This window comes from Oratosquilla oratoria, chromosome 20 (assembly GCF_046742065.1).
Source record: "Oratosquilla oratoria isolate Oo_2021 chromosome 20, ASM4674206v1, whole genome shotgun sequence".
Lineage (NCBI taxonomy): Eukaryota > Metazoa > Arthropoda > Malacostraca > Stomatopoda > Squillidae > Oratosquilla > Oratosquilla oratoria.
In genome coordinates, this window is record NC_134796.1 from 29,947,915 (window position 1) to 29,974,453 (window position 26,539).

Below are 26,539 nucleotides of genomic sequence, written 5' to 3' on the forward strand. Positions count from 1 at the left end.
GGGAGGAGGAGGGAGGACGGGGAGGAGGGAGGAAGGGGAGGAGGAGGGAGGAAGGGGAGGAGGAGGGAGGAAGGGGAGGAGGAGGGAGGAAGGGGAGGAGGAGGGAGGAAGGGGAGGAGGAGGGAGGAAGGGGAGGAGGAGGGAGGAAGGGGAGGAGGAGGGAGGAAGGGGAGGAGGAGGGAGGACGGGGAGGAGGAGGGAGGACGGGGAGGAAGGATGGGAAGGAGGGGTGAGGAGGGAGGATGGGAATGAGGAGGGAGGAGGGAGGATGGGAATGAGGAGGGAGGATGGGAATGAGGAGGGAGGAGGGAGGATGGGAATGAGGAGGGAGGAGGGAGGATGGAAAGGAGAGAGGGTGGAAAGGAGAGAGGGTGGAAAGGTGAGAGGGTGGGGAGGAGGGAGGATGGTGAGAAGGGGGGATGGGGAGGAGGGAGGATGGTGAGAAGGGGGGATGGGGAGGAGGGAGAATGGGGAGGAGGGAGAATGGGGAGGAGGGAGGATGGGGAGAAGGGGGATGGGGAGGAGGGGGATGGGGAGGAGGGGGATGGGGAGGAGGGGGATGGGGAGGAGGGAGGATGGGGAGGAGGGAGGATGGGGAGGACGGAGGAAGGTGAGGAAGCGAGGGGGAGGAGAGAAGGGAGAGGGGAAAGGAAAGGATGTAAAGGGGGAATAGGGGAGGGAGAAGCGGGGAGGGAGGGGAGGGGGAAGTGAGGGGAAGGGAGGGGGAAGGGAGGGGAAGGGAGAGGAGGGGAAGGGAGGGGGAAGGGGAGGGGGAAGTGAGGGGAAGGGAGGGGGAAGGGAGGGGAAGGGAGAGGAGGGGAGAGAGGAGGGGAGGATGAGAAGGGAGAGGAGGGGAGGGAGAGGAGGGGAGGGAGAGGAGGGGAGGGAGAGGAGGGGAGGATGAGAAGGGAGCGGAGGGGAGGATGAGAAGGGAGCCGAGGGGAGGGAGAGGAGGGGAGGAAGATAAGGGAGAAGAGGGGAGAGGAGGGGAGAGGAGGGAAGGGAGAGGAGGGGAGAGGAGGGAAGGGAGAGGAGGGAAGGGTGAGAAGGGAGAGGAGGGAAGGGAGAGGAGGGAAGGGTGAGGAGGGAGGGGAGAGGAGGGAAGGGAGAGGAGGGAAGGGTGAGAAGGGAGAGGAGGGAAGGGTGAGAAGGGAGAGGAGGGAAGGGTGAGAAGGGAGAGGAGGGAAGGGTGAGAAGGGAGAGGAGGGAAGGGTGAGAAGGGAGAGGAGGGAAGGGTGAGAAGGGAGAGGAGGGAAGGGTGAGAAGGGAGAGGAGGGAAGGGTGAGAAGGGAGAGGAGGGAAGGGTGAGAAGGGAGAGGAGGGAAGGGAAGGGAGAGGAGGGTTGGGAAGGGAGAGGATGGAAGGGAAGGGAGAGGAGGGAAGAGAAGGGAAAGGAGAGAAGGGAAGGGAGAGGAGGGAAGGGAGAAGAGGGAAGGAAGAGCAGGGAAGGGAAGGGAGAGGAGGGAAGGGTGAGAAGGGAGAGGAGGGAAGGGTGAGAAGGGAGAGGAGGGAAGGGTGAGAAGGGAGAGGAGGGAAGGGTGAGAAGGGAGAGGAGGGAAGGGTGAGAAGGGAGAGGAGGGAAGGGTGAGAAGGGAGAGGAGGGAAGGGTGAGAAGGGAGAGGAGAGGAGGGAAGGAGGAGGGGAGAGGAGGGAAGGAGGAGGGGAGAGGAGGGAAGGAGGAGGGGAGAGGAGGGAAGGAGGAGGGGAGAGGAGGGAAGGAGGTGGGAGAGGAGGGAAGGAGGTGGGAGAGGAGGGAAGGAGGAGGGGAGAGGAGGGAAGGAGGTGGGAAGGGAGAGGAGGGAAGGAGGTGGGAAGGGAGAGAATGTGAGGGAGGAGGAAAGGGAGAGAATGTGAGGGAGGAGGAAAGGGAGAGAATGTGAGGGAGGAGGAAAGGGAGAGAATGTGAGGGAGGAGGAAAGGGAGAGAATGTGAGGGAGGAGGAAAGGAAGAGAAGGGAAGGAAGAGAAGGGAAGGAAGAGGAGGGAAGGAAGAGGAGGGAAGGAAGAGGAGGGAAGGAAGAGGAGGGAGGAGGGAGGAGGGAAGGAAGAGGGAAGGAGGGAAGATAGAGGAGGGAGGAGGGAAGAGAGAGGAAGGAGGAAAGGGAAGAGAGAGGAAGGAGGAAAGGGAAGAGGAGGGAAGAAAGAGAAGGGAAGGAAGGAAGGAATGGGGAGGGGGGAGGGGAGGGAGTGGGGATGGAAAGGAGGGAGTGGGGATGGAAAGGAGGGAGAGGAGAGGAGGGAGAGGAGAGGATGGAGAGGAGAGGATGGAGAGGAGAGGAGGGAGAGGAGAGGATGGAGAGGAGAGGATGGAGAGGAGAGGAGGGAGAGGAGAGGAAGGAGAGGATGGAGAGGAGAGGAAGGAGAGGAGAGGAGAGGGGAGATGAGGGGAGGGGAAGAGAGGAAGACGGGAGCAGGAGAGGAGAGGGAGGAAGACGGGAGGAGGAGAGGAAGGAAGACGGGAGGAGGAGAGGAAGGAAGACGGGAGGAGGAGAGGAAGGAAGACGGGAGGAGGAGAGGGAGGAAGACGGGAGGAGGAGAGGAGAGGAAGACGGGAGGAGGGGAGGAGAGGAAGACGGGAGGAGGAGGGGGAGAGGGAGGAAGACGAGAGGGGGAGGGGGAGAGGGAGGAAGACGAGAGGGGGAGGGGGAGAGGGAGGAAGACGAGAGGAGGAGGAGGAGGAGGAGGGGAGGGAGGAAAACAGGAGGGGAGGGAGGAAAACAGGAGGGGAGGGAGGAAAACAGGAGGGGGAAGGAAAACAGGAGGGGGAAGGAAAACAGGAGGGGGAAGGAAAACAGGAGGGGGAAGGAAAAGAGGTGGAAGGAAAAGGAGGGGGAAGGGAGAGGAGGGGGAAGGGAGAGGAGGGGGAAGGGAGAGGAGGAGGAAGGGAGAGGAGGAGGAAGGAAAAGGAGGGAGAAGGAAGAAGAGAGGGAAGGAAAAGGGAAAAAGGAGAGAGGGGAAGGAAGAGGGGGAAGAGTGGGAAGGGAGATGAGTGGGAAGGGAGATGAGTGGGAAGGGAGATGAGGGGGAAGCGAGAGGAGGGGGAAGGGAGAGGATGGGGAAGGTTGAGAAGAAAAAGTTGAGGAGGCGGAAGGGAGAGGAGGAGAAAGGTTGAGGAGGAGGAAAGGAGAAGAGGAGGGAGAAGAGGAGGGAGAAGGAGGAAGGAGAAGGGGAGGGGAGGAGGGAGAAGGAGGAAGGAGAAGGGGAGGGGAGGAGGAAGGAGAAGGGGAGGGGAGGGGGAAGGACGGGGAGGAGTAGGAGTAGGAGGGGGGAGGGGGAGTAGGGGAGTGGAAAGGAAGAGGAGTGGGGAAGACGAGAAGGGGGAAGGAAGAGGTGTGAAGGCAGAGATGGGTGAAGGAAAAGAGGGGGGAAAGGAAGAGGGGGTAAAGGAAGAGGAGGAGGAAGGAAGAGGAGGAGGAGAAGAAAGGAAAAGAGGAGGAGGAGGAGAAGAATGGAAAAGAGGAGGAGGAGGAGAAGAATGGAAAAGAGGAGGAAGAGGAGAAAGGAAAAGAGGAGGAAGGAGGAGGAAGGAAGAGGAGGAAGGAAGAGGAGGAGGAAGGAAGAGGAGGGGGGAAGGAAGAGGAGGGGGAAGGAAGAGGAGGGGGAAGGAAGAGGAGGGGAAAGGAAGAGGAGGAGGAAGGAAGAGGAGGAAGAGGAGGAGGAAGGAAGAGGAGGAAGGAAGAGGAGGAAGGAAGAGGAGGGGGAAGGAAGAGGAGGAGGAAGAGGAGGAGGAAGGAAGAGGAGGGGAAATGAGGAGGAGGAAGGAAGAGGAGGGGAAATGAAGAGGAGGAAGGAAGAGGAGGGGGTAGGAAGAGGAGGGGGTAGGAAGAGGAGGGGGTAGGAAGAGGAGGGGGTAGGAAGAGGAGGGGTAGGAAGAGGAGGGGGAAGGAAGAGGAGGGTTAGGGGGACTGAAGAGAGGGGGAAAGGAGAAAGAGGGAGCAAGGAAGGAGGATGTAGAGGAGGCGAAGAGTGGGTTGGAAAAGGGGGAGGAGGGAAGGGAAAAGGGTTAGGGGGATAGGGAAAGCGTTAGAGGGAAGGGGAAAGGGTTAGGAGGAAAGGAAAAAGGGTTAGGAGGAAGGGAAAAACGGGGAGGAATGGAGAAGGGGAAAAGGGGATAGGAGGAGGAGGGGGAGGAGAAGGACTGTCAACTTCTCGGGACGAGATTAAAACTTAATTCCCCATAGCCAGTGAGGATGTCTGCTTCTCCGCCGCGGGGGCGCCCGCCTGGCCTCCAGGCCCGGAGGAGAGCGGCCCTCTGGGTTCATCACCACATCCCCCGGTTCCTCTTACATATCTACACGGACATCCGGCCTCCGGCCTCCAGTGCGGACAACATCCGGCCCGAAGACAGACACGGGAGTACTGAACATTCTCTTAGGCCCTAATTGGAAACAATATGTAATGGCTTCAACTTCCCTAATACATTTCTCTCTCCCTCTCTCTCTTCGGGTGCATTAGTCATTGTCACCTGAAAACTCCACACAGCCTCCCCGCGCCCACACACTCCCTCACTCCACCCCTCGCCTCTCACCCACTCCCCTGCGCCCATACATGCCCTTCAGCCACCCGGCTCTCTCTCACCATCCACACTTCAACTCCTGCCACCTCACCGCTCGACTACCCTGCCTGCCAACCGACGGCACATCCAGCTCCACCGCCCAACCCACTTCAAAGTGTCGTGTTACTATGCTCTTCCACGAGATCTCCCCCACCCCGCCCCACACCTCCCACACTTCATCCTCACCTACACTATGTGGAATCGGCCGTGTCCACCCACCCTTTGAACCTGGCCAGCTTTCACTGCCTTCTCGACGGCGTTCTTTCAAACCTCCCTCTTCCGTAACGGTCGACTCTCGCTGCAACATGATTCCGACCTCACTACTTGTCTGCGCTCTCTCTTAACATGAATTTCGTCCGTCAACTTCTCCCCCCCCCACCTCCCTTCTATCAATTCATGTGCTAATCAAGCACCGGCAGCCAATCGATGCTTTCTGCCTAACAAGTACTCCTCCCTCGCCAAACTACTAACCACCCGAGCTCCTAAAATGCCAGCCACTTCCTGACCCCCTCCCCTCCCCTCTGTGTGAAATCCATACCCACCTCCCCTCTCGGCGAAACCCAGACCCCAAACTCTCCTTTTTCTACCCTTCTCCCTCTCCCCTTCCTCCCTCCCTCCCCCGTCTCCCAACTCCACCACGTGCGTCCTCCAGATTGATCCGTGACGCAATCGTGACGTCACCGGCGAGGAGGAAGCCACAGTGGCGCCGATCCAATGCAGGGAGGAGTGAGCCAGACGGTGGCGCTGCTGGCAGAGCCACGCACGGAGGCTCCTCGGCTTAGCATGCGGAGACCCCAATATCAATAAGAGCATGTGGGAGATTTTCGGTAACACACACACACACACGCCCAAGGGGGAAGGTAATACTAATATAAGCCCCTAGAGCTCAAAATAAACGTAGGGAAATGGGTACACATGGAATGGACTCCGATACCGTGGTTGCAGTCGCTGAATAATGCTACAGCGAAGGCCCTTGGTAAAGAAATGAGAAAAGGAACCGCGGGCTGGGACCACAACCAGAAGCACCATGACACGATACACACACACACACACGCGAACTGCATCGAGGCATCACCACAAGTGTCCCTTGGACTTCGATCTCGCCACGTCACTGCGAGTCACGAGTTCGATCCCTAAAACCCACTGCTGCCTGCCACTTGCCTTAGCTGTTCCGAGCACAACTTCGGTTGCAACTAAGCACGACCTGTGTGTGTGCATGCAAGTACTTACATCATTGTAATATTTAAAAAAATGTGTGCACGCGCGAGGGTGTGCGTGCGTGTGCCTGTGTGCGCGCGCGCGTTTGTGTGTGCCCGCGTTTGTGTGTGCGCGCGTATGTGCCCGCGTTTGTGTGCGCGCGCGTCTGTGTGTGCGCATGTCGGCGTCTGTATGTGTGCATGTGTGCGCCTATGTGTTCGCATGTGCCCGCCTGTGTGTGTGCATGTGTGTGCCTGTGTGTGCGCACGTGCGCGCCTGTGTATGCGCATGTGCGCGGCTGTGTGTGCGCATGTACGTGTCTGTGCGTGCGTGCGTTTCTAATTACCTACTTTCACATACAATATTCAGCCATTACTTGCAATACCCTGTTACAAGTTGCAATGTTCTTCGAAGGCGACGCCAATTTTTATCACTTGAAATTGTGAATGGAATGCCAAAGCCCCACAGAGGCAGGGGCTGATATGGGCCCTGAGATGGTCTCACATGGATCTCTCTCTCTCTCTCTCTCTCTCTGGGAAAGAAACACGAGACAGCTCTCAGTGTTACATTAATGCGAGACGGTTTCCATGCTACCGGTTGACATTAGCATCAAGATGGAGACGGGGGGGGGGGGAGAGGGAAAGACGCCGGGTACACCACATTTCCTTCGTGTGAAAAAGGAAGAGAACGAGAACGAGAGACAGCGAGAAAGCGACACAGAGAGACAGAGAGATGAGGAGGGAGGGAGGCAGGGAGGGAGAGGAAGGATATAAGGGAAGGAGAGATGGAGGGAGGGAGGGATGGGAAGAGAGATGGAGAGACATGGAGAGAAATGGAAAGAGATGGAGAGATGAGGAAGGAGATGGGGAGAGATGGAGAGATGAGGGAGGGAGATGCAAAGAGATGGAGACAGATGGGAGAGAGATGGAAAAATATGGGAGATGGAGAGATGGGAAGAGATGGAAAGAGATGAAGAGATGGGAAGAGATGGGAAGAGATGGAAAGAGATGAAGAGATGGAAAGAGATGAAGAGATGGAAAGAGATGAAGAGATGGAAAGAGATGAAGAGATGAAGAGATGGAAAGAGATGGAGATGGAAAGAGATGAAGAGATGGAAAGAGATGAAGAGAGATGAAGAGATGGAGAGAGATGAAGAGAGATGAAGAGAGGTGTAGAGATTTAGAGATGGTGAGAGATGGGAAGAGGTGGAGAGAGGAAGAGATGGAAATAGAAAGATAGGGTGGGAAGAAGGAAGGGAGGGAGAGAGATACAGATGGAAAGCGAGAGAAATAGATGGAAAAAGTGTGTGTTGATGTGTTTCGAAGACAGGCTGCGGCGGCGGTAGGAGGACGATCCTCTCTTATATCCGCCTTGCGTGGCCAGCCACGTGGCTCTATGCAAGAGTGGTACCCGTCACGGGACCCACCTACCTTCGTACAACATAATAAAAAATCTCCCCAGAAAGAATGACTTAATCACCACCACCATCGCCATTACTCATCATCATTAGTGTTATTATGCGATTCATTACATGGAAATAGCAAATGCTTGTATCTGTATAAGAGTATTTCGCTGGAGATATCCAGCGCTTCTATCCTAGAGTGGGAGGGTCGTGTGGCACCCAAGAGCTGGAGTCTGAGGTGGTCAAGGAGGGAAGGAGGGAGACAGGAAGCTCAAAAGCACAAGCTCAAAGAGATGAACACTCCTTTTTGAGTGAGGAAAGCTGGTCTCGACTACCGCCACAAAACCATGTACTCACAGAAATGCTCTGAAATGTTTCAGAGCACAAGTCTACTCACCACTACCTGGACAGGAATAAGTAGTACTTACCTGAAAAAATAAAAAGATAAAAAATAATAATAGTAACGATATAACAATATTTTTACAATATAGTAATAATAATAAATACAAATTATTATGGTAATACTAACAACAAATCATGCAATGCAAATGGTGTGTAATTAGTACAACTGAATATATACACATAATACCTTAATGGTAACCTAATGCATCTTATTTGTGTGTTCACGTGAAGTGGAGGAGGAGGAGGGAGACGAGGATAGGGAAGGGAGAACGATGACCATGCCCCTCACCAAACACCATTCCTAGGCCCATATTCTCCTTTAGTCACGTTCCATATTCATGTATAGTACTGCTACCCAGACCCGGTAATGTCGCAATCTAGGGCTATCTTTTTCAAACTGTGTATCCTTCGAACTACAGAAGAGGTCGTGGTTGCTTAAGTAGCACAGAATTCCCTCAGCCGGATTTCTTCGTGCAATATGGTGAGATTGGGTATCGCCTCCCCCACTTCTGCATTTTTCTTCCTCGAGACGTCAAAAGCACGACCTGACTAGACCGCACCACCCTCTCCTCTCCCCTGAGGAAAGCCACTAGCAGATGTACAATATACATTTTAAAACATAAACCTATATCCCTTAAGTAATCCGATTTTCTAACTTTTATCACCTTCACTTCTATTTTTCTTTCCCTTGTATCCTCCTTCGCATCGACAGCCCCCTCTTCCTCCCTCTCTCTCTCCAACGTAATGACCCACATCCCGGTGCTACTTCGACAACATCCAACCCGGACCCTCTCGTCGACAACAGTCGTCGACAACTGCCTCTCGACGGCCGCTCCCTTCTCCTTCCCCCCACCCCCACCCCCACCCCCACCCCTGACCTGGTGGTAGAGTGCCCTTGTGACGGCACCTTCATTGTTCACAAGACATCGTGGTTATGTATCTACTTTCTAACGTGAACAAGTCTCAGGCCGAGAAGCTATCTAGCTCCTAACATAAGACGAGTCTCAGCTATGTACAGATATCCTAAGTTTTAAAAATGAATACATGTTCGTAGTCTGTCTATTCCTAATTCTTTGTGCTTTAGCAGACTCGCTTTCAAAAAAGTCTCTCGCGTAAGCTCACTACGCAAGTCATTCAAAATAAAAGATGTGTTCTTAAATATATTTATTCTTCGTTTTCTTGTATTTTAGGATACTCGACTTTACTAAATGTTCCATAAGAGGTTTACTGAGCGACGTCTGATCGACACTGTTTCTTAACCTCTTCTGGAGCAAAGGTCCAACCCCGCCAATCTGAATGGACTCGTCCGGCGTCAGGCAGACAAGTGCTTAAACATTATCCGTGTTATAATTATTTCTATTCAAAAAAAAAAAAAAAAAAAAAAAAAAAAAAAGGATCGTTGTAGATTACCCTGTTAGAAAATGAATAGTATTATTAAAAGAAATATGGACGAAAAATATTAAGTAAACAACCTAAATCACATTATGCTAAGCTAAAATGAAAATCGGCATATTCTTTTTCAACCAATTTCAAAAACGAAATTTCTAACCAAAGGACTATATACTTGTGATAAGATTTTATAAAGTCAAAGCATTTCTATCACAAATAAATCATTTCTTTTTTCGTTGAAGAACGCAAAGCTAGATGAATCCCAGTTTAGCTGCAGTCGACAACGAATGTCAATGAAATGAAACACAAACCGCCGACTCAAAGCCCGTGTGGGTATGCGGTGACAGCCAATCAGGATTCCTGTACACACACAGTCGACTCGATCGCGCGATTCAAACATGAAAAGTGTAAGGTCGATTTCGCCATGCTAATGGCAATTAAAGACGGCCTTAACAGCGCAACAACGGAAAATCGTTCATTTGTTTCGTTTCTACTACTACATAAAATCTCAGTGGTGTGCGAGTGGGAGTGTGTGTGTGTGTGTGTGAGTGTGAGTGTGTGTGTGTAAGTGTGTAAGTGTGTGTGTGTGTGTGTGTGTGTGTGTGTGTGTGTGTGTGTGTGTGTGTGTGTGTGTGTGTGTGTGTGTGTGTGTGTGTGTGCATGCGCGCAAACTGCTGTGGTAAGGTTAGTTTTAATTTTACCCCTAACAACGTGAATCCGGGTTCGATTCATGATGGCTCCCATTGACTACCACTTGCCCTGTCACACAAGGCAAAGGTGGCGACTTGGCTCGAAGGTCCTCAGTTAGTAGTAACTGTCCACGTGAATTTCAGTTTCATCTAATGTATGTACATTTGTACTCGACCACACGAACGCGAACGACTAGAAGAAAATTCTTATGAAAGATTGTTTCGAGTTTCTTTTAGCATATTATCATCACAATAACAATTAAATTAAATTAATAATAATAACAATAATAATGATAAACACATATCCACTATCTTTTGCTTACTCCTGTACGAGTACTCAGCCGTCTTTGGTTGCTCTGACAAAAACATACGATAAAATCGATACAACACAAAGAAAATATAATAATTCCCAGTACGGAGACTCCGTTGGGTTGAAATAAAATACAAAGTGACAAAACCATGTGTTGAGACGAAATTTAAGTCGTAGGCACAAAAAAATATACATAAACAAATAAAATAAATGTGTATACATTGTGACGAATGTGGATAGGAGGTAAGGGAACACGGGCTGAAGAAGCCACTCAGGCGAAACTAGTCAGGAATAAAAGTATTTCCCTCAGCCCGTGTTCCCTTACCTCCTATCCAAAATAAAATAAAATTAATAAATACATAAATAAATAAACAAAAATAAAGTAATAAAAGGACTACGAATTGTTTAAAAAGATGCATGGACTTTGCACTAAATTAAAGAGAATCTCAAAATAAATTGTTAGTGGCTAGAACATCGTAAATGCATACAGACATACACAAGAAACAAACAAAAAAAAATAGTTTTGTGTTCTTCTACAAGTGCAATTCAATGTTTAATTTCTTAACCAAATTTTTCAATTCGGTTATATGAGATCTCAAGTTTAGTGAACCCACCACTTTCAAAATATTATGAAATTTATCCTTATCTAACTAAATTAGGCTAGGTTAGGCAAGGATAGGTTACGTAAATTAGCTTAATTTGCAAGTTACAAAAGATCTAATACAAGGATAAATTTTATAATATTTTAAACAGGTTATTTCGCTAACCTTGACAAGATCCATATAATGTAATCAGCATATTCTACTGATACATACACTGAAAATACAGAATTATACACGTTTCCAATATCGACATCCAATCCAATTCGAGAGAAAGCGTCGCTTCCAAGCCAGCGGCTACTTACAACCTGAATGGAATCACCAGTCCACTTGACGAACGTGACGACACAGTGTGTGTGATTCTCCATGGTCTTGAATCACGTGTTTGACTCGTGATCGTCAGCTATTTCCCTCCCGGATGAGACCTCAGAGCTTATATATGACCGATCTATGGGTAATGCTATGACCTTACACGCGCACACACAACCAACTCCCCGCCCAAGAGAGTTGGAGTAAAGACTCGCAGCGCAGAGATACTGAAATTATTTCAGTCCTGGGCGGGATTCGAACTCAGATCCCTGTAGCAGCGGTTGCGAACGCTACCACTGCGCCGTCTAGTCGTGTGTGTGTGTGTGTGTGTGTGTGTGTGTGTGTGTGTGTGTGTGTGTTCTAATGCGAGTTCAGGGTTCGCTTATACACTGATTTATGGTCCTTACATACGTACTTAAATACGTACATACTTACATATAAACGCGCGCGCGTACATACATACACACCATGCTCTTCTTCATGAGACAGTAACGGCTTGCAGTGCTTGTAAAGCTTTCAAGACCTGGGCGGAGCTCGAGAGAGCGAGCGAGCGAGCGAAAGAGAGAGATAGAGAGAGAGAGAGATAGAGAGAGAGATAGAGAGATAGAGAGAGAGAGAGAGAGAGAGAGAGAGAGATATTCACCATGGTCTTGGACTACGTGCTGAGCTATAGCTACTACCCTCCCGGATCAAGTTTCAAAGCTTGTGCAGGTAATTCTGCTTGCATGCAGTGGGCTCCGATCTTGGGCCCGCAGGTCAATTACCCGCGATGCTAACCATTTGCTGTTTATATGAAGGGAAGATTAAATCACTTTATGAATACGGTTCAGTAATGGGCATGGAACTGACTAGTACAGGACTTATGTTTTTTTGCAATCTCCCCAACTGTTATGCTTTTATGCTCACTACATCCACACCTGCTACTTTCTCACTCTCCCCAAGTCCAAGTGACAAGGGCGGCCATGTTTCGATTTTCGCATTCCCGTTGCTTCCTTTTTCGCGAGGACACCTTGCGCAGACCGTGACGGCCTAGGACGCAACATTAGACGACTACCCAGGTGCCTCCGGAACCTGACCCACCTCGAGACGCTCCACAGCAAGTTTTTCGGCCAGTTTCATGGCTGTTTAGCCGGGGCTTCCCTCCTTTGTTCAGTCCACCGCTGTAAGTCTTGGCACCAGGAGTTTGACATCCGCTCTCCGCTCTCCGCCCTCACCCGATCCCCCCTCCTCCCTCCGTCAATCACTGTCATTTCCGGGGTCTGGCTGACGTATGCCAATAGGTACTCGTCTGCTGCGTGCCAGGTGAGGTCGAAATTCGACGAACTAATCCGAAGAGGGTGTGTTTTGTGTTAGGGATGCTCCTTTTACAACGTCATTTAAGTACCGAAAGGGTTATGCATTTACATTAGAAAGACATCCGTACACTTACAGTCGCCCTATCCTTCTTCAGAATAAACGCCAATATTTCATTAACCTGTACATAAATAAACATGCATAAATAAATCAATAAAATAAAGATCACAGGGAACGTGAAATCTACGGTACACGCAACCCATGTTTCATATATGTATGAGGGCGTTCTCAATTTTCTTTTTACGTTCAACTGAAATAAGACACGTCTCATTCCATATACCATCTTGTGGCAGACAAAATATGAGAAACTACCCACCCACTACTGAAAGCTTTTGACACGGACTGCAACCTCCCTAAGCTTCAAACATGGTCTCGTGGAATTGAATAAAACAGCACCCAAAACAACCATACAAACCAAATAAAATAATAAAATAATAAAATGATAAAATAAAACAGCACCCAAAACAACCATACAAACCAGAGTACCTGGGGACGAAAGGGATGCATTAGCCAATGGTCCTCAGTCTGGGATCCACCGAAAAATATTGATAGTTAGTGGATGTTAGACGACTTTATAGATGGGGATGTTAGATAGTAATACACAGGACAGCTTAGTGCAGGCCTTATGGTCTCTTCCAGTCTCCTCCATTCTTATGTTTAGCAATGTTATTGCACGTTGAAGTGATCTTCAGGAAGCTAAAGAACAGCACTCCATAAGTATAGAATGTCAGAAAATAAAAGTCACTTCGAGAAGGGCCACGCCCCACCCCCCGCCATAGGAACAAGTCGAATAGCCTAACGAAAGTTACGGCGGTGAAAGAAGTGCATAAAAAATAAAGAGCTTACATGACCTAAGAATGGCGGTAAACGAGCTGTAAAATTCACAGGAAGTATTGGATGTGAAAAAACTCCCTGATGGGACCTCAAATTGGTCATTCAAAATATGTAGAGAGCAGCTGGTGGATAAGATACTGTGTAGCATGGATTTTAATGAACCATGCCCTTGACACCAGTGGCTGGGTTTGAACCGCCTTTACCTCAACCTGTCGCAAACAGATTCTAAAACGTTCAGCCATTAAGCATCCCCATTTTGCTAATAAAACAAACACTGAACATTCTCAGGCTTCCAATGTTACAGAAAAGAAAAATAGGAGATATGATAACAAACTCATGAAAGGAGTAGACACAACTGACAAAGCTAACCTCTTAATCAAGGATCAGAGGTTAAACAGAACCCATGGAATGAAATTAAAAATTAGTTACTTGAAGGATATCAAAAATAGTTTTCCATAAAGAAATTTTGATTCACGAAACATTTTTTTGAAGATGGGGAAATAGTAGAGTCAAAAAATGTGGGGGAACTTAAGGTCAGATTTGACCAATTGGAACACAAATAGGAACCTAGAAGTACAGTTCTTAACATATACCCCTAGGTAAACATAAACACACACACTTGACTTGTGATATAGCCCTAGCTCAAACAATACACGAGTTCGAATCTAAATATAATAATTGGAAATCAAAGATATAGATTAAGTTGGGACCATACATGAATTTGAGTCTAGGTATGTTAGAAAATTAGCGAGTAAGAGACGGAATCCAATGAGCAATGCTACTCTCCTGTATACATAAGTAAACAAACACACACACAAAAATATACAATTAGTTACAGTACACATATCTGTATACACAATCATATGACTAGAGTATAAAGTAGTAACACATTTGTAAATCACACGAAAAACCCACAGTTGGAGTAAAAGAAAACTTGGTAGAAAGTTTCACTTTTATATTTTGGCTACCAGCTGTAGCCCTCTTCAAGAAAATTCAAAGCTGTAAGACATGTACATACTCCTTTGACATGAAGAGGGGAATGTAACAGAAGCATGGACAGCTTACATGATGGCCAAGATGACCTCACTCAAGGAAAAGTCGTGGTGTCAAGAGTGTGTGTGTGTGTGGGGGGGGGGGGGGGTCAGGAGGGTGATAATTACTGACCAAGCAGCTCACCACACTTGACAACACAGTTTTTCCTTGAGTGAGGTCATCTGGCCCATCATGTAAGCTGCCCATGTTCCTGTTCCATTCCCCTTCTCATGTCACAGGAGTATATACAGTATATTTCTTACTACTTCAACTATCTTGTACTTTCCTGAAGAGGGTTACAGCCAGTAGCCAAAATATAGAAGTCATTCTCCCAAGTTTTCTTTTACTCTGCCTATGGGTTCTCAATGTGATTTACAAGTGTTACTACATTTTGCTCTAATAATTTAACACCCATGATGGAGACATGGAGCCTTCAGACAGCTTGAAGCCTCCCATTGAAAAAAATCTTGTCTGACTGTTTGGAGGAACAAGAGTGTCCAAATATATTTGGATACCTTAAACATGCTTCTCTGGGTTATAGCTTCCCTTCTTACATTGACATATTTTTGTCAAACTGCGTGCATGTCGCTTCATTGGAATTTGAAGACCACCTCCAAAAAACAAGATTCACCCAAAGAAATCATTGTCTGTTAGGCCCCAATAATTCAACTTTCAGAAATCTTTGTGTACAAGCTCTTTGCAACAACAGTGTTTGGACTAAGTTTGCCCCCAAAGACAATGTCATCATTCTCTCCAGTGTCAATCTTTCAAATACACTATTAGAATTGTTGGGCCTTGGTCTTAATTATCCTCTAACACCAAAGAAACATCATATGTGAAATCAACATGTTCCATGATAAGATGAGCCAACTGACCCCCAATATTATGTTCAAAACAGAATGGGAGGAAGGTCATCAGATCCCATTCTTGGATATCTTAATCAGAATGATTGATGGTAGCTTACTTTTTACAGTATTCAGGAAGTCCACCCATTTAGAGAGCTACCTTCATTTCTTTTAGTAACCACCCAGGCAAAGTTAAGAGAAGCACTGCCTCTGGTCATTTTCTGAGAGCTTCCAGGATTTGTAGTCCCCAATTCTTGGACTGGTAGACTGACTTCATTAAGTCTCAATTAATGAAGTTGGCTTACCCAGCCTGGTTCTTGGATCAAGCCCAAAGGAAAGCTAGAGCCAACCAACTTAAAGCTTTAGCTCCCACCACTCAAAACCCGTCTCGTAGACATTTTAAAAATCCCCTACAGCAATGCCATCAATTCTTATATTAATTTAATTCCCAAGGATCATCTCACATTTGCTTACCACTATCCTAACACAATGCATAAGCAAATTGTGAAGTTTCATCAAAGGATTAGGAGGCCGATTCTTCTGGAGTATAAAGGTAGTTGTCGACTTTTGACCTATGCAACTTACAACTGATTGACTTTATGACCGTCTGGTAGGCAGGCATCACTCTCGCTTGCCAGACCATAGAAAAGTATAGTGTACAACAGTTTCCACACCCCAGCGGCAGCATCCTGCGGTCTTACTATTTAGTCAATGTGAGTAGCAAGTACCGGTACGGTACGACTTCCTCCATATCAGTGTCTTTTAATTTTTCTTCAAAATACCCTAAGATTACCAAGAAAGAAAGCAAGGCCATTGATCTGGGCATAAAAATTATGGTGATTAAACAGCACAAAGGAAAAGAGAAAGTCAATGGGATTGCACGTAACATGAAGTTATTACACTCTACTGTGTCAACAATTTTGAATGACAAAGAAAGAATTCGTGAAGCAGTGAAAGGATCTGCACCCATGTGATCAACAGTGATAACGAAGCAACATACCGCGCCCATCTATAAAATGGAGAAATTAATGCACATTTGGGTGGAAGATGAAATTTAAAAAGTGACACTGTTAACCCTTTGTACTGTGCAGATGAAGGCTAAAAGTCTATTCCAGATTTTGAAGGAACACACCAGAGAAGACTACAGTCAAGATATTTTGGCAAGTAATGGCTGATTCAAGAGATTTAAGAAAAGATCCAAAACTGCATAATGTTCAAGTGACTGGAGAAGCACAGCCAAGCACCAGTGATGCAAGCAATCAGTAAAGTTGTATTTTGGTATGCTTCAAACTAAAAATGTTCTATTTTTCAGACTTGTATTCTATATTTTTGTATGTTTTGCACACAATAAACAATCTGTACTGTAGTATGCAGTGTTTGACCCTAATGGTATAAAAATTTAAAGAAAGATAAAAACAATGTCTAAAGAAACAAAATGAAATAATGAACTGAGAAAATATTGATAAAATATGACTTCATCATGATTACAATATAATTACACAGCATAATATACTTACAGTAATGATAGTGGAGAACAAAATATCACGATAGGATGTAATGATAATGGAGGAGAAAATATCACGGTAGGATATAATGTCAGTGAAGGACAAAATATAATTTTGGGAAGGGATACCGGACAGAATGTCAATGAAGGCCAAAATATCAAGATAGGATGTAATGTCAGTGGAAGACAAAAGATCACGATGGGATGTAATTATAGTGGAGGAAAAAATATCATGTACTTTAATGCTCGTAGTATTAGGAACAAATTCCATGAACTACAGGCGCATGTGAAAAGTGAAAATCTCGATATGATAGGAATAACCAAGACATGGTTAAATGGTGGAGAGTTTGAAGCTGAATTTAATATTGCGGGATTTAAATACTTTCATCAAGATAGAAACCACAAGAAAGGTGGGGTGTTCTATTGTACGTTAAAAGCAATGTCCGTGCTTGTGTTTTAAAGAAAGTAAAACAGGATGCATATGATAGTTTGTGGGTTGAGTTAACCCAAACAAATGGACAAAAAATGAATATAGGTGTAATATATAGGCCAAAGACATTATCATTAGCAGACGACAAACTGTTATTTCAAGAACTGTCTAGTTTCTGCAACCGGGATTTATTGATAATGGGTGATTTCAATTTTACTGACATTGATTGGATGACCCTTGAACATGGCCATATAGGTAGTCGCTTGATTGATTTTCTTGGTGACAATTACTTAATTCAGCATGTAAAAGAGCCCACAAGATATGGAAACTTACTCGATCTTTTGATCACTAGCCGCGAAAGCATGGTAACTGATGTAGAAGTCGGTGAATCTGTTGCAAATAGCGATCACAACTTAGATTCAAACTCCTAAACAATTTTAGAATAGATACTTGTGTTTCTAAAATACCTGATTTCAGTAAAGCTCAGTTCATAGGACTACGTCAGGAGCTTCAGCTTACAGATTGGGAGGCAAAATTAAATGAAAGACCTGTAGATCAGATGTGGGACATATTTCAAAATACGCTCACTAAGATGATTCAAACTTACATTCCTTTTAAGGACAGACGTCCCCCAAATCAGGCTCGCCCAAAGTGGCTCGACAAAGAAACTGGAAAAAAAAGTATTGCTAAAAAGAGACAGGCTTATAAGAATTATAAGTACTCGGGTGTATCTAATGACTATGAAAGTTATGTATCAATACAGAGAGATTTAAAAAAGACAATAAGAAAAAGAAACCGTTTGATAAATGATACCCAGTATGGTTTCAGACGGAAACGTTCTTGCGTAACTAACTTACTCGAATTCTACAACACAGTTATCTCGAATTATGACAAAAGAAACAATATAGATTTAATATATCTAGACTTTGCAAAAGCTTTTGATACCGTCCCACACGAAAGACTACTTACTAAATTAGCTTTGCATGGAATAAGTGGTAGCCTATTAGGTTGGACTAGTAATTGGTTGAATGGTCGAAAACAGAGAGTTGTTTTAAATGGAAAAACTTCTGGATGGAAAAGTGTTGCAAGTGGAGTTCCTCAGGGTTCTGTTCTTGGGCCACTTCTATTCATAGTATATATAAATGATATAGACAATGGACTAAAATCTACTGTTTACAAATTTGCTGATGATACAAAACTGTGCGGAGTGGCAAATGATCACTCAAACCAATTAGATATTCAAGAAGATTTAGATCAATTACAGCAATGGTCTGAAAAGTGGCTAATGAAATTTAACACAAGTAAATGCAAGGTAATGCACATAGGTAAAAATAACAGTAAGTACGATTACAAGTTATTTGGTAAATTCGTTAACAAAAGTGGATAGTGAAAAAGATCTCGGCGTAATTATCAGTAACGACCTCAAATCATCCAAGCAGTGTATTTCAGCCTCTGAGAAAGCAAATAAGATTCTGGGACTGATTGCGCGATCTTTTGATTTCAAAAGTCCATCACTCATTAACAAGCTATATAAATCGTTAGTTCGTCCACATTTGGAATATGCTGTTTCTGTATGGTCACCGAATCTCATTAAAGACATTGACAGACTGGAAAAAGTACAACGGCGAGCCACAAAACTGATTCCAAATATCAAAAATAAATCATACGAAAATCGACTAAAACACATGAATCTGTTTTCCCTAAAAAAGCGTAGACTCAGAGGTGACTTGATACAGGTCTTTAAGATTTTAAAGGGAATTGACAACATCAAAAGTGACAAAATTTTCACATTGAATGAGAATCAGACAAGAAACAATGGTCTCAAACTGTCCAGATTGTTTATTATTTAACTATACCTATGCATTTATGTATTTTATTTGTTATTTACATTATTATAGTTTTTATTTATTGTTTTATCATTAATGAGATTTTTTTTTTTTTCGCATCCGACCTAGATATGGATCAAAAGGTCTCCTGTCGGCATGCTCCGTCCTTGTAATCTTTTGTAATCTTTGTAACAAAGGCAGACTTACAACCAGATCAGTTTATGACCAGTCAGTCATAACCAAATGCAGTCTTCTTAAGTCGATGACTACCTGTATAGGTTACCCTGCTGAGATTGTGAGCTGGTGTACCCAAGCCAAAATGGTAGAGACTTGAAGACTAGATTGGCTGAACATAAGAGATCCATCAAATATGCCTAAGAAAGTTCAGCTGTATTCCACTATGTAAGTCATCAAAACCACTGGATTGACTGGGATAAGGCCAAACTAGCATTCAAGTCCAGTTGTGGTCTCAGGAGGAAAATAGTTGAGTCCACCTTAAAACAAGAATGTCCCAATTTTAACATCTCCAAAGGATAACGGTCTCCAGACATCATCTCACAGTTAGCAGTGAGTTGCTTGGTCAGTAATTATTACCCTCCTCACCCCCCCCAACAATCCCCGCCCTTGATTCTGTGACTTTTCCTTGAGTGAGGTCATCTGACCCTTCATATAAGCTGTCCATGTTCCAGTTACATTCCCCTCCTTATGTCAAAGGAGTAAATATGTCTTACCACTTCAACTATCTTGTACTTTCCTGAAGAGGGCTACAATCAGTAGCCAAAATATAGTAGTCAAATGTTCTCTCAAGTTTTCTTTTACTCCAACTGTGGGTTCTCCATATACCATCATATCTTTACTACACATACATTCATACATAGATACACATATCAAATAGTCCTTTTTCCTTATAAGAGAGGTGACCAAGTCAAAGCATACATCCAACCTAACCCCATCCCATGCCCATCCAAACCCATTCATCACCTCTCAAATCATAGCATCTCACAGATCCTTGTTCCCCACTCCACTGCTCAGATCTACAAAAATGCAACAAGAGAAGGCACTTCCACAACAGGCCCCAACAGCCAGAGCTGCCTTACCACCATAGTGTCACATAGTTGTGCCTGCCTGCCTGTGAAGACACCAGAAGAGACACCAAAGCACAAATGCAACTCACTCACCAACCCTCACCACCACCCATAAGTAGTGGGCAAGTACTGAGGGGCAAGTCCTTGGTCTCTGGAACAAGCCCAAATTACACTCACTCTTTCAACTCTCCATCTTCTTTCTAACCTATTTTACTATCATTATTTTCTTTAAATTTAAGGAGGGCATTACACTGGCACTCACCATCCCACACCTCTTAGCCAACTACACTGAAACAAACACAGGCACCCTACACAGGCCCACAATGTGCAAGACACACACATTAATAAATGCCACTCTTGTAAATCCTGGAACAGACTGAAATATACCATACTTGTTTATATTCAACACCCAACAAACTGAACCTGCACCCAATATAAATTATTAAATAAATAAGTAAACAAATGAATAAATGGCATCAAACATACAGAGCTACAGCAATTCTTGTACACACATACATTTACAGCACATACCATACTACAACCACAAACAAGACTAATAATATTCACAGATATCACAATCTGATACGAGAAAACAGTACAAAGATGAACTCATAAAAACTAACAAAAGTATACATTTTCCAAAAAGAACAAAGAAATTAATCACTTACAGTTACTAAAGTAAACAAAATCACCTCTCAAACAAAGAAAAATACATCACAAACATCTACAGAACCACCCACCTTCTGTTCCTCCACAGCCACCAGACACCAGCTTCCAGAAGCAAATCCATAATCATATCGCTCACTGTTACATCAGCACACTGGAAGACAAAACATTGCTGCATGCCAAACTCCCTGATATCCATCCCTCTGAATCCTCTCCCCCACCAAGAGGAAAGAGTCCGCTTGGCCAGACTGCAGTGCATCCACCTCTAAGCTACCAGAAGAGGCTGGATGACCGCATTGTGAACAGCTGCCCAGGATGTAACACTTCACCCCATACCATACAACACATAATGGAAGACTGCATTATACACAATCATGCATGCAAACAACACAACATACACTCTATAAAGGATTTGTGGGAAAACCCAGTTTCGGCTGTAGCATTCCTTGGGGAGATGGGAATGCTCGGACAGACAGTCTAGGGAACGACAACAACAACAACAACACCCCAAGACTATTCACACCCAACTCCTGCCACACATGGACTTAAACCACATACTGGAAGGTTACAACACAAACAGCATACCAAAGACGAAAAAGTCCAAGACCAACTCCACAAACTAATCATACTAAACTCCAGCAAACTCCCTACTAAACAACCTCCTCAATAGTCAACAAGTAACCTCCTGAAACATTTTAATGTGTTCCTCCACTCCACCCAAAAACATGGGAAACCATTAATGACATACCCTCAGATAATTTTTCCATCAAGATCACCACAGAACTTGCAGAAAAAATCAGCCAATCAACAAAAATATAAATAAATTTAAAGAATACTGTGTAGAAATTGAAACTGACTTGGCAAACTTATAAACCTATATCTAACTATGTACCAAGGGCTCCTTCCCCCTCCTTATAAGGGAGGTAGCCAAGTCAAGGTATGCACCCACTCCCATCTACCACCATTGTTTCTCTCTTATCTTAGCTCCTTGTGGATGAAGGATCCTTGTCTCCTGCCCACTGCATAATATTGTGCAGTATTTATTGCATGATTGCATACACCCAGTGCTTTAAGGACATTTTTTGGGCCACCCCTACATACTAGAATGAAAGAAGTATTAATCTACCACCTGAAAATATCTGGGCTCTGTACAAACTAAACTTACAAACACCTTCAATCATTCTTGGTCACAAAAAGGAATTGTGACACTTTGGAAAAGAACATACATAATCCCCATTGTACAATCAAACACCCTGCCTGAAAATCCAGCATACTACCAACCTATCTATTCTCTCTCTACTTTATCTAAAATGATGGAAAGATTGCTCTTAGAATCAAAGCACACATGCCTACCTCACCAAATCAACATGGATTCAAAGTGGGCCATTCCACTAATACATTGCTTACAAATTTCACCCAACATGTACTGGAAGACTTACACAAGAAAGTGCCACCAGACAGAACAATAATGGTGGTAAAACAACTAGGCTTCTGACACAGTCCCCAGACACATCTTGTCAAAAAAGATAATAGAAACTGCTATATAAGATACATACCTCCTTTATAAGGGGTGGCCAAGTCAAATTATACACACACTGTCCCAGGTCTCTCTTGCAGGATACCCACAGCCTCTACATAACTAGCAAGAACCTCCATTTTGACTCGCATTACACTCAATAAAGATTGCTGTCTGGATAGAGCAGGGTAGTATTAAATGTGTTCAGTCTTTTGTGTGGTGATTGCATTTACAGCAATTTGAGTTTGTGAGCAGGCCAATTCTTTGTCAGTACTTCCTCAATACTGGGTGATTTCTTGGTATGACTAAAGTCTGGGGGAGTTTGGTGGAGTACTGGGATTGGGGGTTACTCTTGGAGTGCTTGCTTTGTAATCTAGGACAAACCTGCTAGGGGTGATGTTGCAAAGGAAGAAGATCGATGTCCAAACTGCACCAAAACTTTGCCGCTGTATATACATCAGACTTTCCTTCAAATTCCGGACCTTTTCCTTACCTCAAAGTAGAGGTGCAACCCCAAAGGCCAAGCACCTGTCTCTGAAGGCCCATATTGACTTACCCACTACATACACATTAAAACCCATTTAACACCCTTCTCATCTTGGTGCCTCATGCATGAATCATCATCTTCATCTCCTGGCTGACAAACCTCCTGGTCAGCAGAATGTGAAGCGTGTCACAAAACAATCTTCTATCAAGGAGTCACCCAAGGAACAACATTATCTTGTGCTTTGTTTAGTTCATCTTCTTTCATGCTTGGGCTACGACTTGCAATGATCCTCCTTCAACTTCCTCAGTAAAGCACTAAATCTTCATCTATTCTGAACACTTCAATATTCTGCTGAACTGTTCCTTTCCATATTCTCCTTGGTCTTTCCGCTGGCCTCCTCCTTGGTATCTCCATTTCCTCCACCATCCTCAACACATACTTTTCCCCCAACCCCACCATCTCCGTCTTGTTTTCCTTCACACACATCCAAACCATCATAACCTTCTCCGTCTCATTTTCCCCTATATCTCTTTCAAACCACTTCTACCTACCTCCCCACAAGACACACTATCTTATTGATCGCATCTTCCCAATATATCCTCTAACCCTCCTGTTATCAATCATATTTCAGTACCATAAAACATAGCTGATCTGATACACAATTCATAATCACTGTCTCCATTCTTCAGCAAGATATTTCTATCAACTAACACGATGCCATCCTTCTCCATTTTGCCATGCCACTCTGCTACTTTTGTTCTTGCTACTCTCTCCATTTCAGATTAACAGTCCAACATATCTACTAAGTTACAAAACTTATGCACTTCTATTCTTCCCACTGCAATTCTTAGTCCTCTCTCCACTACCACCTCTCTCATTTTCTGCAACCTGGACACTGAAAAATCTAAAACTAATTTAACTTCTCTCTACTGAGCATCTCATGTGACACCAATTATTGAAATCCCCACATAATATTGATTTAATTCCTGCTACACAGCACAAGGCTATCACTAATACTATTCTACCTACTCAAATGTCCCTTCACACACCCAACCAAGGGCACAATATCAATGCTCTCACCTATACAGAAGACTTATCAATAATAGCCCTGCACTGCAACTACAAATTAACACTCAAAAACACAGAAATCTATCTCAAGTTAAAAACTATGGCTGATACAAAACAAAATGTTGGCTCCCCCTCAGAAGTCATCAGTATCACCCATCACTAAGATTAAATGGCCCAATTCTCCCACAGGAAAAATGCCATAAAATAATGGGCCTTGCAGTTGATAAACCCATGACCTTCAGCCCATATATCCGAGACAGCTGTACATTCTGGAATGGGCAGGGAGGGCAATTGTCCCACCGAGAAGTTTTCAGTTTTTACTTCCATATTTTCTGGTAGCTACCCCATTAAATTGGTGGGGTAGTTACCAGAAAATGTGGACATAAAAGAATTGAAAAATTCCAGGGGGGGGGGGGGTATTTGCCCTCCCTGCCCTTGCCGAGGGTACAGCCCTGTAAGACCTAACAGAAAAGGCAAACAAGAAAATCATCATACTAAGAACAGTAGCAGGCGCAAGATCTGGATACAAGAAACTCTTATTCTATAAAACAACCCATAAGAACTACATTTATCTATGCATCTGCAGCATAGTGCCCAACAATTATGAAAACAGACATCCTATAAACAAAAAATAAAGCATTAAAAACTGCACTAAAACTATCCAAACAGAACACCTATACTCAGAAACCAAAATCCTCCTCATAAAACAGCATGAGAATTAAAGGCACACGGTTCTAAACAAGAGCCCCTGAACCTTCTCATCCCTCACTATACCACACAAGCACAGCTCACTCAATTGGGAGAGAGGTGTGGAGAAAGAAAAGAACATACATACATATACCAAGAGCTTTTTCATCCTTACAAGGGAGGCAGCCAAAGTCAAAGGCATATATCCACTCCCACACATTTCATCCCCACATACTCAACTCCTATTCACCACCCCTCCCTTTCTCTTTTCTTGGTTCCTCCTGACATGTTATCCTTGCATCTTGCCCACTGCCCTGGGTCAGAAGCAATGCAGCAAGACACAGCACATCCACAGCAAGGCCACTTTATTTAATCAGTAATCCCCTCTCTCCATCCCCTCATGCAGAAAAAGAGAAAACAGGGAGAAATTCCTTCAGGCTGTGTCAAAATATCATTCACACATACTCCCTCACCCCCCATCCCCCACCCACTCCCTTCCATGCATCACAGCATCATCCATACACAACCATTCTCCACTCACCCCAATCTTCTGTCTTCTCCCTTCCTTCCTCAACAGACATTCCCCTCTTTCCCAATGCCCCTTTTACCCCATCCATCCATTTCATTCTTGGTTGCCCCTCATGTTCACTCCTTCTACCTCTGTATTTCCATGTGTCCTAACCATCCCAATACTCTCATCAACCCATTTCCCAACTTTCCACCCACAAAAAGTATAATAAATAAATAAATAAATAAATACTACTCAAACATCTACAATTATCTGGCCCCAGCACCCCCACAACACATCCATACAGACAAGCACTGCAAAATATCTACAAATTCTATTCTTCACTAGACTCCAAACAACAACCCAACTGGTAAATCACTCCCAAGACAAATAAGAACCATACTTGCATGACTGCTGAAACCACTCTCGTGCATCAGAAGAGTACCCACAAAAAATTGGCCTCTCAAGTGACTACTGCCGAGATACAATCACCACAAAGAAGACAGAGCACCTCATTCTACACTGCTCTACTCTTACCCCATCCAGATAACAAGACCTGACTAGAGAAACCCACATAATGTGTATGGTCACAATCCTTTGAGGGGAATTTTTTTTATCTGTGCCACATAGATTTGTTAGTAGACAACAAAAAGATAATCTATAGATGAGGTTAGTGGGAACAAAAAATGCTCTTATGCCAAAGCGTACATATATTCAGGCTCGAGCATGTTTGTTTTACTCACAAAGGTTGTTGAGATATTGTCTCTCCCGCCCCCGTCAGGGTGGACGCCACTTTCTGATACCTGGAGAGCCATGACCAAGGAAATATCAACATACATGTATATAATAACATAACCATAAGCATTCCTGACCATGAAGATTTTTAATTACAGAAGTCACTACAATATGCATCAAGTAGCTTTAAGTTCAAGCTGACAATGTCAAATACTAAATGCCAGAGGTTTGCTTTCTGTTGGCTCTAGTAATTACTTCTGTAACCATATGATAAATTCTAGCATTATTTACATGACTGATGTTCTTGATATATTTACAAAATTGGATGCAACCCAACAAGCAGCCAGTCCATACCAACTATGACATCTTTCATCACACTTTCATTTACTTACAATTGCACTCTGATTTATCCACATTTACAAACTGCTATTATGCCAATAAATTCCTGCTAGTACTAAAAGAAATAGCTATTCATTTCACTGCCACAAATATACCATTTCAACATTCAAAATATAGTCCTTTCACACATTCAATCATTACATTCACATTCAACACTGTAATTGTAAAATTGCATTACACCTGCAGATTATTTACTAGTCATAATATTATGCAAGTGTGGCCAAAATTATATGTTGATAATTTGTGTACTTCGAGTGGTGCAACAAAGGAACTGGCAGTAGCAGAGCAACATTAAACCAAGAATTGGGCATTCTGAATCCATAACTTCTGTGTACTGGCCTAGGCAGAACAATGGTGTACCATGTTCATTCTTGAGTAATTACTTAAAACAGGTTATTATAGTGGCATCATTGGCTTCATATTTAGTTCATTCCATTCTCTCATCCCTTCTTGCTGCATGTGGCTTACCCATAACCTAAGAAATAAGTGATATGTGACAGCACATGTATGAATGGTCACAGAACATTTCTACAATATGACTTGTGTGAAACCTCATTACATTGCCAACATTTGCCAAAGAATACAAATATAGGATACACAATTTTCAGCAAGGACAAAATTCCAAGAACTTGTCCCTTTTTATGAAATATAACCTGAAAGATGTTCCTATTTTCCAGGGGAGACCAAAATAAGGATCACTGATCACTTTCAAT

At 44.5% G+C, this 26,539-nt stretch overlaps 1 protein-coding gene across 5 annotated transcripts in view; it reads right to left on the bottom strand.

The window, feature by feature from the left end:
• Positions 1-26,539, bottom strand: part of LOC143036438 (tumor protein D52-like) — a 126,909-nt gene that overhangs the window by 68,154 nt on the left and 32,216 nt on the right. For 2 of the 5 annotated variants that reach the window (XM_076203790.1, XM_076203791.1), the window contains exon 4: positions 25,436-25,495. The exons of the other annotated variants lie outside the window; for them this stretch is intronic. In XM_076203790.1, the coding sequence (XP_076059905.1) occupies positions 25,436-25,495 (60 nt within the window). The remainder of the gene's footprint in view (positions 1-25,435; positions 25,496-26,539) is intronic. 5 annotated transcript variants of the gene reach the window in all.